At 37.6% G+C, this 16,672-nt stretch overlaps 1 protein-coding gene across 4 annotated transcripts in view; it reads right to left on the bottom strand.

The window, feature by feature from the left end:
* suco (SUN domain containing ossification factor) overlaps positions 1-16,672 on the bottom strand; it is an 81,790-nt gene that overhangs the window by 23,063 nt on the left and 42,055 nt on the right. For 3 of the 4 annotated variants that reach the window (XM_043699897.1, XM_043699894.1, XM_043699895.1), the window contains 6 exons: positions 15,822-15,877; positions 14,818-14,909; positions 11,815-11,880; positions 4,530-4,610; positions 3,635-3,722; positions 860-2,116 (listed from right to left, as the gene is read on the bottom strand). In XM_043699897.1, coding sequence (XP_043555832.1) covers positions 860-2,116; positions 3,635-3,722; positions 4,530-4,610; positions 11,815-11,880; positions 14,818-14,909; positions 15,822-15,877 — 1,640 coding nt within the window. The remainder of the gene's footprint in view (positions 1-859; positions 2,117-3,634; positions 3,723-4,529; positions 4,611-11,814; positions 11,881-14,817; positions 14,910-15,821; positions 15,878-16,672) is intronic. The other variant, XM_043699896.1, reaches the window with a different exon arrangement.

Raw genomic sequence — 16,672 nt, 5'->3', positions numbered from 1 at the left:
GGACAGAGAGGGGGGTAAAGAGAGTGGGGGGGAGAGAGAGAGATTGATTTAAGAAATGACATGAAGCAACTTTTGTTTTTGAAAACTGAGGGTGGTTCGCATGGGGAATATACTTCCTGAGGAAGTGGTGGATGCGAGTACAATTACAATGTTTAAAAGAAATTTAGATAGGTACATTAATAGGAAAGATTGAGGGATATGGGCCAGGAGCAGGCAGTGGGACGAATTTAGTTTGGGATTATATTCAGCATGGACTGGCTGGACCAAAAAAAAGTGTCTGATTCTGTGCTGTGGGACTCTCCATTCAAAATCTGAGGTAGCCTCGATAGAATAGATAGGGGAAACTGTTCCCAGTCATTAAAGGATTAAGAACAAGCAAAAACATATGCTTATAAAAAGTACTTTGAGTAAATAGATACAAGACAAAAAGATTTTCATTCAGCAAGTGGTTAAGGTCTGGAATACATTGTCTGACCAATTAGGAGATTGCTTTCACTGAAAGCATTCAAAAGTACTTCAAAAATCTTCTGAAAAAGAAGAATGGCCAGGAAATGGAGCCAGTGCATACAGAAGAGATCAAGCAACCCCTTCAACACAGCAATTCTTTGCTTCAGTGAATCTGCCTCACACCATTAAGCAGATGAAAGACTTCATCAGGAGAAATATTTTATAATACTGTTTTAATTTACTGTTGACTGACCAGCAGCATTACCACAGAGCAAATTTCAAATTAATTTTTTCGCTATGCAAAAAAATTACATGGATGAAACTGAAACAAATTCCATACTTAAAGAAAAAAAACTGTTTACTTCAAAATGTTTTACAAGTGAAAAGACCACCGCAAAGGTGTTGTACACACCGTTGACTCAGCTCTTCGAGATAGCGGCTACTCAGCGACATGTTCATTTCTAATGCTTTAATACGGTTGTTGAGACGCATAAATACAGATTCCTTTTGGTTGGATCCGTGTACTTGATTCCCATTAGTGTATCCCAAATCAGTAACATTGTGCAATTCTGCATAGAAATCAGTAACTGTTCTGTTAAGCCCATTTGAGGATGGAACAGACAGGAGGATTTCTTCCGCAGCTTGTTCTTCATCTTTTATCTCTGTTGCTGATGACATATCTGAACCTGAAGGCAAAGGTACCTCCGATTCTACCAAGGTACTTTTACTGCTAACTGTCTCATTCTGAATCTCAGTTGTTGGATGATCGACCACACTATCAGTTGTCGATACGGATACTGTGGGGGTTATTGGTACTTGAGCAGTTTCTTGGTTTGCATTCACAGAGCCATTTAATAAAACGCCCAAACTAGTGTCATTGGCAGTTTCAGTTTCTAATATGAGCAGAGTTTCTTCTGCACCTTTAGTTGCTTCCTTTTGTGTTTCCAGTTTAGATTCTGTACCTTGATCCAGAATAGGTACAGTAAACTCTGGCTGAAGATGGACCTGGTCAGCCAGACTGTCAGTGATGCCATGATGAGAACTTTGAAGAATAGCAGTACATTTCACATCATATTTTATATCAGATGTACTGACTTCAGGAGAATGAGAAGCAGGAGGAGGATGGCTGGGTTCCAGTTCAATAGCGTCAGTGTGATTAAATAAGTTATCAGACAAATTAGTACTGGATTGACTTTCATTGCTAATAGTAGACACCTTTTCAGGCGACAAGCTGTCCAATTCACTCTCTATCGTTTCTTTTGTTTCACTTACTAAAAAAGTCTCCTCTTGCCCAGTTAGAAGCTGGTGGATGTCCGAAACTGGTTCAATGATTTCATGACCAACAAACGTCACACTGCGTTGCCGTTGTAGGGCCGCAACAAGAAAGCAGCATTTGTAAATATATTCAGAAAAACTAGAAATACAAGAAATAGTGGGCAGTTCACTGCAGTATATTTGTGTTTCAGTTTCATGCCAACAACCTTTATTATAATCATAGTCATCGTCTTCGGGTTTTAGAAGTGTGACAGTTGACTGCCGATTCATCAATTCTTCATCTTCATCGTGTACCAACTGCACAATTAAGCTCTCCTTGAGTGTACTTGAATCAGAAGGTGCTCTCTCTGGTTCACCATCTTCCTCAATTACAGAATGATCACCCAAGTCTGGCCTAAAGATGCACATAAAAGTATCAATTAAAATTTCACAACACATTTGTTACTACAGTAATTTTTTTCTGGCACCTAGCAACAATTAATGTATCAGGAGAATCACATGCAGAATAAAACAGAGTGGTCTCTAGTTAGAAATATGGCTTAATACCCAACTGCATCATACTGTAAAATTTACTTTTGCTGTTTCAACCATCCCTAGGGGATAAGACAACCAAACAGATGCATTTAACAGGCAGCTTTTGTGGTCAATGCTGTGACTTGTGTCTCACCGGCCTAAAGTTAGGAAAATATTCCAATCCAACAGGCTAATAAAACCTACTATACTGAACCAGAATTCTAGTTTAAGTTAAAGCAAGAGAGTCATACATTCAGAGATTTACAGCACAAAAAAGGAAATTCAGCCCATCAAATCTGCTGTTGAAACCACCATCTAACTCTTCTAATCTTGCCTTCTAGCACTTGGCCCTAGCCTGGTAGATTAATGGCGCTTTGAGATGTGAAAACCTGCACTGAATGTAAAGAAGTGGATTTAAATTAAACTGCAGATGTGTCATCCTCAGCGAAAGCCTTAAACTTATTCTGCACATTTCACAGCATGTAAATAAAATTAACGTTTTCATTGCAAAGGTCATGATTCAAAAAATGAAAGAGTACAGAATTAAGCAAGTTAGCAAAAGAATCAGCAATAACAGAGAAATAACTAGATTATATTGTTTTGGAATAGACCGCCTGAAAGAAAGTGGCTTAAACAGAATATCTTTAAAGATTGTGTGGATAAACACTTGGGAGAACTAAAAACTGCAAGGATACAGGAAGAAAGAAAGGAGAGCACGAGGGATTAATTGCCTTGCTGTTTCCAATAGCCATCATAGGAGCAATGGACCCAATGGCTTTCTGTACTTTATTCTATAATTTTACAACAACTTTGATCTAATCCAGTTCATAACATTTTAGAGCATACAAATATAGCTATAAAGTGCTAATTTCATTCTTTGCAGTCCTCTTTTTGATAATTCACATGAGACTGCACTATACTTCACAAAACTGGAGATCAAATTTGGAAAATGTTTGCAATATTCAATTTTTTTTTTAAGCCAGTCTTGGTTCTTATTCTCCTTTAAGCTGGAAATTACACCACAAATTACTCAAAAAGACTTGATGCTATCAAATTCCTCAATATTACTAGTCTGAGAAATCCCATGCAAACTAGGTCTTGGATGAATTAGCTGACAACTTTGTTCAAACGTGAACAGAGATCAAAATTCTTCAAATTGTCAAATCCAGTTTTGTAAAGCTAACATTAATGCTGATGTTTGCATAATTTCCTCCCTTTCAATCCTTAGAAAATGTTAGTTCCAAGCTTAAGGCAACTTTCTTGACTATATCTGATTTCTAGATTACCATGCATACCATTGACTAAAGACGGCCAAGAAATCATAAGTCTCATGAGAATGAAATTAAACAGTTTTAAAGTTGGAACATTATTTTAGCATTCGTAAATCATAACTACTCACTCTGGCATTGAAGAGGTGGTGAGGCTAGGGTCAGGCACAGGTACATCCAATTTTCTAGTTTCATTCTCAGATCTAATACTTCCATTGACTGAAAAATATTAACATTCCAATACTGTTGTAACAGTGCAGGAAATTTTGCAAAACAAAAATCTAACAGAAACATTTGTTTTCAAAGTTTGTGTTACTCAGGGCAGATGGACAAAACAGAAGGTCTGGTATGATGGTAGGAGGTGCCAAAGGCCCTGCCTGCCCATTCAAGTGGACTTGCATCAAAAAGTACAATGCAAGTTGTTCATTTCTTTAAAGTCATTTGATAACTATTTATTGTGCATTTTACATCAGGATTGAAAGTCCTAGATATTTTTGAGACACAATTTGCAGGTTATAAAAAAGGTACTAATGTCTGATGGTCTCAAAAGCTTCTACTTGTTATTAAACAGAAGAGAATGTGAAAATAGGCATGAATACTTTATATGTCAATTTTAATGCTAGAAATATTGCAAGCTTCATCCATGACATTTTCTACTAAATGTACACCAATAGTGAAGGACCACCTTTAAAATCAAATCAACAACAGATATAGTTTTACAGTCTGAAAAGGACTTGTTCTCATTGGTCAAAATTTACCAACAAGCTATTCTGTAATAAATGATTTGTAATGGGAAAGCCGTCACACCTTAAAAATGGCTGGAACTAATGTGATCAAAAAAGGTATTATTTTTGACATCCCCCAATTGTTTTTTCTGAATCTCCAATTTTAAGAAATCCTGGGGCAATGGCCACCATTCAGTCATGTGAAGAGGTGACAAATTCTTTAAAAACGAGGATGTTATGGGAATGAATTACATTTAAACTGAAAAATTCTTGAAGATGCACATAATTAAAATCCAGTTACCTTCTGTTTGAGACATTTGCTCTGCTTCCTTCTTAGCCCCAAGCATATTGGCAGCTATATTCACCATATTCAGAATAGCATCTGCAAGGAAGAAGTAATATTGCAAAGGAGGTCTGCCTGAGAAAAGATTCACTGATAGGATGCTAACATCAGAATCTTTAGGTTTAAATTGCAGAAAAGGAATGAGAGTACAGATATCATCCAGTTGTCCATTCCAAGTGGATAGAAAGGTCATCTGCAACATTTATTACTTGAAAGCAATATACTTTTGACATGTTTATAATAACAAAACATCTGAAGTGCACAATTTAAAAAGTTTAAATTTTTAAGCAAAGTGAACTGGATTTGCACAATTCAAAGAGCTTGCATGTTTAGATTAAAATACACCTTACAATTTGTACCAACAGTAAGCATTTCATAGCTCACTAAAGCAAAATGACAATTTCAATGCATCACAAAAGATATTTTGAACCATTACTTGCAGAATGCTAAAAAAGTATCCAACTCAAAAGAAATGAACAAGCAATGATTACAATAAAAAAAATGACAAAAATCAAGACCAATCTCTGGAATAAATACCTTCACAGATGGGTCTTCTCAAAAAGCATCTGTATGATGTTCACAGGAGGAGAACTCAATGCCAATTGAACATGTAGACTTCAACAACTATGACTTTAGTCAATTGAGAAGTTATCAAAAAGGCAAAAAATGCTCTTCATTCATTTTTCAATGAAATTTCTTTGAAAATCTAATTGAATGCAACATGCCTTTTAGCATGCAATAATCTAAATGAAAAATGCCATTTTATAAAATGCCCACTTTCACAAACATTCTTAGATAACTATTCACAGCAAGTTGCCCAAGTCAAGGAGCAATCATTTAATTGTCACAGCATATTTAAAAGCAATTTTCAAAAGTGCAAATTCAGCACACACACAAGGCTTTAAATAGTACTTTCCAGGATTTTGTTCTCAGTAGCATTGAAGGCATTTTTGACACGTCTTTGGCAAAACATTTAGAAGATAAACTTGCAACTACATGCAGAATTCAAGGATTGACAGATTGATACCTAAAATTCTTTCTGAAGCTAAGTAAAGTTTAGCTACTTGGGTTTAATTAGCACCTGCAAAATGTCGATGCTATAGTTAGAGTGAGTGGATTCACAACTAAATTCCTTCTTTAATTAAAACCCATGGAAAAACTAATGTGCACCAGTTTGCCAAATACACAAGTTCAATACACAATACAAAAGCTTTATTTCTCTCGGATGAGAGGAATTTTGACGTGTCATGGTTATTGCATATGCCCTGATTTCCATTCCAAAGGGCACTGACATTGTGCAGCGCTTCAACTGATTAACTCCATCAGGTCTCATCACTGTCACATCAATGCTACTGTCATTATTCATTACATTTCATGACTGTTCAAGAAAAATAATGTTTAGCTGCGAATCATGCATACTAGCAAATCTCAAAAAAGCAGAGACCTATATAATTCATATTAGACCATTAAGCTTAAGTGTGATATCAACAATGCAGTTAAAGCAACAGGAAACAAAATTCTAAACGTGTTCTTCAGAAGGAGTTGGATGAACTTAGGATCATTCGGGAGGCAGAGGGGGTCATAGATCGGAGCTTTAGAGAAGTAGTAACTCCAAAGATGGCAGATGGATGGGTGACAGTGAGGGGGACTGGGAGGAAGCAGCCAGTGCAGGGACCCCCTGCGGCCGTTCCCCTCAAGAACAAGTATACCGTTTTGGATACTTGTGGGGGGGACGACTTACCAGGGGATTGTTTGTCACTTATCAGTCCAAACACTGGTGTTGTTTTGATCTTGCAGCACCTGGATACAAGCTGCTTCAGTATCTGAGTCATTGAAAATCTTGCTGACCGTAGTGCAATCATCTGCAATCGTCCCCATTTCTGACCTTATAATGGAAGCAAGGTTTTTGATAAAGCAGCTGAAGATGGTTGGGCATAGAACACTACCCTAAGGATCACCTGTAGTCATGTCCTGGGACTGAGATCGTAAAAACCATAAACATCTTTCTTGTGCTAGATGTGATGCTAACTAGTGGCAAGTTTTCTCTGATTCCTGTTGACTTCAGTTTTGCGAGGACTCCTTGATGTCAAACTTGGTCAAATGCTGCATCAATATCAAGGCCAGAAACTCTCACCTTGCATCTTGAGTACAATTCTTTTGTCCATATTTGGATCAAGGTTGTATTGGGTCAGGAATGGAGTAGCCTTGATAGAATCCAAACTTGGAAATCATTGCGGAACAAGTTTCTCCTCATGATACAGCCTCCATCACTTAAATGATTAAGATTAGACTGATGGAGCAGTAGTTGTCTTTGTTGGATTTGTCTTTTATTCTGTGCTCATGATCTGCCTGGGCAATTTTCCATTTGTTGGCTAGGTCCCAGTGTTATAGCTATAGCAGCCGAACAAAAAGTGCAGCTAATTCTGAGGCGCAGATCTTCAGTAATATTGTCAGAGGTTGCTAGGGCCCATCACCTTTTTTATTGATTAGCATATGGAGCAAATTGAATTATTAGAAGGCTGGATAGGCTGGAACTGTTTTCCCTGGAGCATAGGATGATATTGTAAAGGTTTCTAAAAAACATGAGGGACATAGATAAGGTGAATAGGCAAAGTCTTTTCCCCGCAGGAGGGGAGTCCAAAACTAGAGGGCACAGGTTTAAGGTGAGTCGGGAAAGATTTCAAAGGGATCTGAGAGCAACTTTATCTTAGAGGGTAGTGTGTAAATGGAACAAGCTGCCAAAGGAAGTGGTAGAGGCAGGTACAATTTCTACATTTCAAAGTCATTCGGACAGGTACATGAAGAGGAACGGTTTCGAGGGATATGGGCCAAATGTAGGCAAATGGGACTTGTTCAGTTGAGGAGTCCTGGCCAGCATGGACGAGTTGGGCCTAAAGGCCTGTTTCCATGCTATATGACTCTGACTGTATAAATCATTTTGGCTGAATAATGGCATCAGTGATACTGTGGCTCTCCAGAGGACACCAAAATAGATCACCCACTTTATACATTTGGGTGAAGGCAAATACTTCCACTATTTCTTTTGCATTTTTGTGTTGGGCATCCCCTTCATTGAAAATAGTGTGATGACATGTGCCTTTAAGAGGGACATAGATAAGGTGAATAGGTTGTTTAGATGTGTTTCTCATGAAGAGGAGTGTTGTAAACCTGGTGATTAAGTCTCTGCTCTATGGAAAGCTGAGTAAATAACTTTGTTTTTTAAATTAGACAAATAATGGCTGGAGTCAGGTTCATGCACACCCTGGGTTTTAGTTGTTTGAAGTTGGGGTTTTGGAGTTGAAGCTGCTGGACACAACTCTCTCTCTCTCTCTGTCTGCAGCTGCACAAGTTTGAGTTCTCTCTCTGCTGCTAGATTCATTCTGCTGAGGTTCTTTTTCCTGGACTGGAGGAGATAGTAAGTGAGGGAGATCTGTTTTGCTGAATTTGCCTTTTTCAAGGGTGTGTTTATCGGATACTGTTATATTGGAACAGTTGATGAATAGTAGTTAAATAATATTATTTTGTTAAATATTTCAATAGAGTTCAGGTTATGCCAATTCCTTTTTTTTTGTTTGTATTTTAACAGTGATGTAAGAATAAAATGTGTTTTGCTTAAAACCTAGTAATTTGACTAATCAAATGACATCTGGAATGCAGTGCCTCTCATAAAAGTTAGAGTATAGGCTGCCTCCTTGCAATGTTTTGAGGGGGTTTGGTCTAGTCCATAACAATGGAAATATTTATGGAGCCATCTCCTCCTCCTGTTAATCGATTTAATTATCCATCACTAATCAAGCTTGGATGCGGCAAGATTGCAAAACTTTGATCTGATCCATTGGTTGTGAAATCATTTGGCTCTATCATATGCTACTTACCCTTTTGGCACACAAGTAGGCCTGTGTTGTTGCTTCACCAGGTTGACATCTCATCTTTAGGCATAAAGAGGAACCTCGATTATCCAAAGGACTCAGGCGGGAGTATTTTGTTCAGTTAATCGAATGCTGGATAACCGAGGTTCCTCTGTACTTAATGCTGCTCTGGGAACGCCAATCTGCATTCTTTATTTAGTACCAGGGTTGATCTCCCAGCTTGACAGTAATGGCAAGAGTGGGATACACTGGGTCACGGGGCCACATGTGGCTGAATACAATGCTGCTGCTGATGGCTCACAGCACCTCAGATGCCTCGAAATAAAACAAAGAGCTGCGGATACTGGAGATCTGCAACAAAAGATTTTTCTGGCAAAATTCAGCAGTCTGGCATCATCTGTGGAATGAAAGCAGTGTTAACGTTTAGAGTCTGGTGACTTTTCATCAGAACTGTTAAGCAATTAGGAAAAATAAATAATTACACTGAAAATGAGGTTGTGGGGGAGTGGAGAGGTGATTGGATAGGAAAAGTTGGAGCCCAGAAAGAAAGAGGTAGGTAAACAAGCAGATCATGTATTGCAAGCCTGGACAGAAGTAAAGCGGAATAGATTATAATTAGAGCTAAGAGTAGGTAAGAATGGGTGACTGTGTGAAAAACAACCCATAATCATAACAGGACCAGGTGTAAAGTGGGTAAAAAACATGAAAGAATGAAATCAAGCTCTAAAGTTATTTGACTTGGTGTTGAGTCCTAGAAGCTACAAGGTCACCAAGTGGAAAATGAGATGAAGTTCTCCATTTTCTGTCCTTAAACCAGGTTTTCACTGCAAGCTGTCACTTATCTTCCAACTGCTCGAGGCTTAATTTTGGAAACCAGTCCTTTATTGGTACTTAATCAAACATTTTATTAAAATTCATGTAGACAGTTTGCATTAAATTCAGTTCAACAGCTTTCTCTGTTGTGCCATCAAAACAAAATGCAATTAGCTTATTCCATCATAATCTGTCTTGTTAAGCCCACCACTTTTTAAGCAATGTTCTGTTATTTGGTTTGCCACAACATGCTGTTTCCACATGATTGTTTGTGCTTTCAGCTCACAAACTTTATTTATAACACATTTTTGTGTGTTTACATAGACACAGGTTAGGAATGTCTTATGTTCCTTGTTGGCCTTAACCTGCTACTTCCTTCTTTAATCTAGTGCTAGTCAATACTTTCACTCCTTTATACATCTTTTCTATTTCTATATGTTGGAACCCACTCCCTTCCAATTTTGATTAAATCTTTTTCAACTTCCCTGCAAAGGCATTGATCCCAATTATTTTGGCATGCAAAAGTTTAAATAACCATCTCCTGTCCTGGAAATGATTCTGATATCCAACAACTCTGAAGTTCAAGCTTTGATCCTTTCTATCTTCTGGCAAGGGGGCATAGCTTTAAATTAAGGGGTGGTAGGTATAGGACAGATGTTAGGGGTAGGTTCTTTACTCAGCGAGTCGTGAGTTCATGGAATGCCCTGCCAATAGCAGTGGTGGACTCTCCCTCATTATGGGCATTTAGGCGGGCATTGGATAGGCATATGGAGGATAGTGGGCTAGTGTAGGTTAGGTGGGCTTGGATCGGCGCAACATCGAGGGCCGAAGGGCCTGTACTGCGCTGTATTCTTCTATGTTCTATGTTCTAACCAGTGGGATTGGTATCTTCCAAACAAGAGTTGACTGCCCTAATCCTATTCACCTTGCCACATCCAGTTCTCTTACTAATTTGCTGCTCTGCATTGCCAAGGTGTTCATTATTTGTTGAGTTCCTGCTACTACATAGCCCTAAGTTTGAAATCAAAAAGCACAAAAAGCTGTTGTTACCACAGGGAAGATCACAGGCAATAGAGGTTTGTCCTCATTTGAGCTAGACTTTTGATCAGGGTATTGATCAACTGCAGGGAAAATAACTTTCATGTCTACTTTGGGATGATATCGCCAATTCCAACCACCTTCGCACAGTACTAGCTAGCATCAGTTAATTTAGATTTTTGGGTCTATTATTAAGCCATTTGGCTGATCTAGTTTAGCCAAGCTTAATACCAATAAGAGCGCAAATGTGATTTTGATTTTCAAAAAATCAATATAAATATGCCTTACTGGACAACAACCAAACACACTTGCACATTTTGGAACCACAAACATTTAAAGTCATATCCATCTTATCTGATATTAAAGAAACCAAATGTCTGATAAAATTGCCCTTAGCAGGTTTGACACAACTGAAGTACAAAAAACAAGTAGGGACTAATTCTACTGTTACGTAACTTTAAAATAAACTCCAGTTTTCTTAATTAAAATTCAAAAAATGAATAAACCTTGGAGTCATTTTTGATGAATGCCATAGTAACATCTATGAACCACAATTTTTGCTCTAGTTTCATAAATTGAGTAAAGTTAAATCTAAATCCAGGCTTTTCCACACAAAGTATTGGCATGTACAGAATTCAAATTTTTTTTTTGGTTAAGTAAAAATTCCTTAAACGCATGTTTTCACTGATTATAATCAGCTGTATTATGAAGCAATACTTCAATATTACATATTTAAAAACTCCAAACATTTGTTTTCAAAAGAATTTAAATTATGACAAATCAGTATTTATAATGTCATGAAGATATACGTTAATAGATTGGCAAAATGTCACATCTTTTAGAAAAAGATGATGATTTAAACAAATGTCTGAAAGCAATGGCCCTATAAATGTCAGTAATCTGGTAATCCTCCATAGACTAAGAAACTGTAATGAACTTCATGTCAAAGTCTCCTGAAGGGTGATCTCAAAAATTATTTTGCCTCAACGACATAACATTTTTCTTTGGCACTCACAATCCAGTATTACAAGAGCATTACAGCATTTCCTAATTAGATCCAATGTAGAAAACTGGACTCAATTTCTTGAGCCAACTAGCCAGCCCAGTTAGGGGTAGGTTAACTAGTCGATATTTTTCCCCCCTCATCTTTCTTTCCAAAAAGGGAGGAAATTTTTGCACACTCTAACCTTGAGAAATACCAAGTTTTGAAACGAGAAATGGGGACCATGATATATTGCACTGGTCAAGCACTGATATTCTGCACTCAGTTTCACATGAATGCATAACTCAGCAAGCATACAAGCTGGAAGACTGAACAAAATATATGATAACCTAGGAACAAGGTGAGGGGCAAAAATGACGAACAAACTTTTAACTTCAGGGCTCTGGGTGGAGACAAAGGGAAGAGGAGATTTCTTAAGACCCAAATACAAGGCTATGGTTCGCAGTCAAAATTTTTGAAATTCACCCTTTACTGTATGACAGATCAAAATGGGGAATAACAAAATTGATTAAAAACTCACTTGTGGCTGAACCAAGAAGGTTTTTTGAGGATTTTTCTTCTCTGGTACCATAATCCAGTGGGTAATCTGTTTGACAGCAACGATAATACATTTTCACAACAGCTACATGCATACATTAGATAGCATCAAGCGCATAAGCTGCTAGTTGAAGAACACAGCTTTCAAAATTCCTTCAGGACTTAAATCTCCACACAGTAGGTATAAACGCAGTACATAAAGCCATTCTCCATTTTTTGAAACAAATGCATTTGGTAATTTTGCTTTCCATTAGCCCAGACTCAATTTCAAGACTCTGGAAAACAAATGCAATCACATGCTGCCAAAATCCAAGCACAAACAGGAAACAAAGAAAGCTGACACTTTTCCTGAAGCAAGAACAAGCTGTTTGTATAAGGTCATTTTCATTTCTTATCAAGGCCCCGTCACTAAGTAGACTTTCAAAGTTCATCACTTAACCAACTGCTTTCTACAATTTCCCAGGCAGTGCAATCATTAGCCCATCAAAACTCATGGGCGTTGAATGAGTAGTCGGTATGTTCATGTGGTCTAAATGAAAAAAGCAGCCAATGACTGCCAGAAAAAAAGCAAAGTATACAGAGGATGCTGGAAAATAAGATCGAACAGAAAACACTGGAAACACTCGCTCAGTTTTGGTAACACCCGTGGAGAGGAAAACATTTCGGACTGAACTTCCTGAACTGTCACATTTGCATTAAGTGACTCTTAAGTTCCAATGTTTTTTAACATCACCCCCTCTATCATCAATGTCAATATATTGAAGATTAGGGGATGGTCAAGTGAAGCTCAAATATGACAGACGAGATCCATTTTTTGAAAATTTACATATTTGTTTCCCTTATCGATATAATTTAAGCTTAAGCCATCATTCTACTTTCTGTATTGGTATAAAAGTTCCAGCTCCAAAGAAGGGCCACTGAACTTGAAACGTTACCCCTGCTTGCTCTCCACACAGATGCTGCTAGATCCACTAAAATTCTCCAGTGACTGGCTTTTTCCCACGATTCAAAATAGCATGTCTAATTGGTGACCAAGAACTCAAACAAGAAATTGTTATGCACAGATATATTGCATCTCATCTTATTTTCAGAAGACTACTTGGATGAGCTACCATCTTTATTGAAGAGAAAGTGCTTACTCCACGACAAAAGTCCTTCTTCCCATTCTCCAGCTGCCCACTAGGATATTTACCTAACTTAAGCACATTTGAAAAGGTCATGAACCAAAACAAGTAATTAACTGTATTTTATCATATTAAAAATGGTGTTTAGAAAACATTAGGTGAGTGGATGCAAGGAGGGGGAAAGAAAAGCTATACTTCTAAATGAGTGCTTTGCCTTCAAGTTATATTAAAAAACCTGGGTACGGCATACTCCCCAGTACTAGAAATAATTTCAAGTCATAGTTCAGATTAAAAATCACTTTTTGAAGAAAGTTTTGTATTGCCTCACTTTCTATACATATGTTTATTCAAAAGATCTCAAGTGCAAAAGAAGCAAATTTGAAGAATCTCTCACTTCCCTTAACCATTTTCCTGCTTTTCAGTAAGCTCATACCTTTAACTGGCTTATAGAAATCAATGTGTACTCTAATGAGTGACAACACTCCCCTTAGACGTGAGATACAAAAGAATCATTTAATTCTGCTCCAATTACAGAAAAGACGATTTCAAAATTTAATATTGGAACTTCCAACCCAAAATCAATTCATTAGGCGAAAAAATTTTAAAATACAATGTTACATGACTTCACTTAGCTAGTCAATCGTCTTAAATAAACTGCATCATTCTTGACTCAATTATAGGATGCACTTCTCAATCAAGCCAGAGACCAGAAAAATCTTGACCCACACTTGGACATACACTCCATGAATACTGCACTGTTCAAGATGAAATCTTTTAAGCAAGACTTTAAACTACTACCCGTTGCCATCAGGTCCAATGGCTCAATATGACCGAAAAAAAGAGGGAGACACCTTTATGCTCAAGTTAAGATTAATCCCTGAACCAACAGCTCATTATCGCTTCTGAATCCTATTTTGCATGTCAGCTGGTTGTCATGCTTTACTACATAACAGCAGCTCCAGTACTGGTGAGAAAACATTGTGTCAAGGCTTTTCATCTTGCATTCATCAGGATAATTCACCAAGATAACAAAAAAAGGACAAAAAACAAACAAACATTTCATACTGTATGACAGAAGTGCTTTTGGTTTGACAAGTAAACCATCGATATAGAAAATAGAGTTAATAGCAATTAACAATTGACTTCATAGCAAGAGTATCTAACATTAGATGAGATTCTGCAAGTTAACAACATTTGCTGGACAATCCTGACTACATAAAGAAATACACTTTTAAAACCAACCTTTAAGCACCTTGCATGTATAATTGCTCCGCAAAAACAGGATTTTAAAAGAAAACAAAAAAAAAGGTAAAAACGTTAAGTCACCATATTATTACCAGAACATGGGACTGTTCTGTGAAAGAGGTGATTAATGATTTAACTTAAGGTTCATCACGCCTCAAATGAGGGGAGAAGGAGAATCCTTCATGGTAAACTGAGCCAATGCAGGAATAGTCCCATACAACACTGGCATCACGGAGTTAAAAACCAGCCATTTGGCCAACTGAGCTTACCAACATCCCCTTTAAATAAAGCTTTTTTTTAAACTCAAGGTTTTAAAAAAAAAAGTGTTCGACACTTATTTCAATTTGTCTGCCATAGCTAATGTTTTACAGGTCATTAAAATCAGGCCAGTAGCTAAAATCACCTTGCAGCAATGGGATCATTTCAAGTTACAAAGACAAAAGTTAAAAACCATATTTGCAGTTTTAACTTACTAAAGCTAGTGATCATACAGTGAAAAATTAAAAAGAGAAATTAAATTTCAAGCAGAAGGTTGAATTAACTTCCTTTAACATCTCATTGGTCACTAACAGTAAACTTTCATGAAGATAGGAGATAACATTTAAAAAACGACATACCATAATCTTCATCAAGATATTCAAGGCGTTCTGTGTTGTACTGCGATTCTGCAATTTCTTCATATTCCTCCACCATGCTGGTACCAAACACCCTGCACAAAGTTGACTGGCATTAGTGCAAAATGGTTCAAGAACATCAGCCAATAAGCCACCAAACCCTCAGTCACATGGTTGAAATCTTTGAGGAGAAAGTGAGGTCTGCAGATCCCGGAGATCAGAGCTGAAAATGTGTTGCTGGAAAAGCACATTTCCAGCCCTCCTGAAGAAGGGCTTATGCCCGAAACGTCGATTCTCCTGTTCCCTGGATGCTGCCTGACCTGCTGCGCTTTTCCAGCAACACATTTTCAGCTCACTCACATGGTGTTCTACTGTCAGCCCTCTTATTTACAAAAGGGAAGGAAGCAAGAAAATAAGTTGCAGGAAAGCAGAGTTAACTCAACTTTCATAAAGCAAGCAATTGATTGAAACTTTTAGATTCAATTTGTGCATTGCTTAAATTCTTTGGGTTTTTCCTCCTCCAATTCTTCGGTCTTTGTATCTTAAATGATTTTCAAACTGAGTTATCAAGTAACCAGAAGCTAAATAAGACGGTTTCAAAAGTAAGAGAGTTATACATTAAATAACATTGCAACCTTGTCAGCAAAAAGCAGCAGGTAACCGCCAAAGTGTACAGTTTAGACAAGTCTCACATACTATTTCACTGGGACATGCTTCATTTCTTGGAATCTGCCGGCATTTAAAACCTTCATGTGGTGCACTTGAAATGTAGAAAATTACCAAGTTTATCTCAATCAAACAACAAAGCTGCATTTTGGTCAACGTTAGTCTTCACTGTAGCTACATTCCACTGGGCGCTTGTTTCTCATTGGACAACACAATGAAATCAGATGCTCAACCCTTTTCCCCACGCAGCAATCTTAAGGAAAGACACTAGTGTGATTTTTTTTTTTAAAAGAAAAGCAAAACAGGTTCAGGCAGTCAATAAAGCTCAAGTATTGTCTTACCTTATGAGGCTAAGGGGACAGAAGTGTTCTGACCCAAAGTGCGACACTAATTCCACCTAGAAAACAGAAATACTGAATTAGCATTAGCCAACAAATCAAACAAGCTTTTAAAAGAAAAATGGTGAAAGTACTTGTGAATGAATTCCAAAATTAAATAATCACCAGAACAATATTTGTAAAAACAGAAAACATGTTACTTCAAGTGAAACTTGTGAAAACAAACAAAAAGGAAACAATTGCAAGACGGTAAACATTTGTATTGAACCAGTCTTACAACTTGCAATGTCAGTATGTTTGTATAAAGAGGTTCTCCAGTTTAATAGATGTGAAAGCTTCTCACAAAAATTGTAATTTTATTACTTTGAGAACATGGAGATGAAAAGTGAAATTAAGGTCATAGCGATGTACAGTATGGAAACAAACTCTTTGGTCAAACACGTCCATGCCAACCGGATATCCTAACCTAATCTAGTCCCATTTGCCAGCACTTGCCCATATCCCTCTAAACCCTTCCTATTCATACACCCACCCAGATACCTTTTAAATGTTGTAATTGTACCAGACCCATCATTTCCTCTGGTCACTCATTCCATATACATGCCACCCTGTGTGAAAACATTGCCCCTCAGGTCTCTCATATTTTTCCCTTCACCCTAAACCTATGCCCTCTCGTTCTTAACTCCACATCCCAGGGAAAAGACTTTGTCTATTTATCCTATCCATGTTCCTCATGACTTGATAAACCTCTAAGTCACCCCTCATCCTTCGACGCTCTAGGGAAAACAGCTGCAGCCTATTTAGCCTCTCCCTATAGCTCAAATCCCCCAACTCTAGCAACATTCTTGTAAGTC

This window comes from Chiloscyllium plagiosum, chromosome 11, assembly GCF_004010195.1.
Source record: "Chiloscyllium plagiosum isolate BGI_BamShark_2017 chromosome 11, ASM401019v2, whole genome shotgun sequence".
NCBI lineage: Eukaryota > Metazoa > Chordata > Chondrichthyes > Orectolobiformes > Hemiscylliidae > Chiloscyllium > Chiloscyllium plagiosum.
Note: the sequence above shows the minus strand (reverse complement) of the source record. Positions and strands in the feature narration are given on the sequence as shown.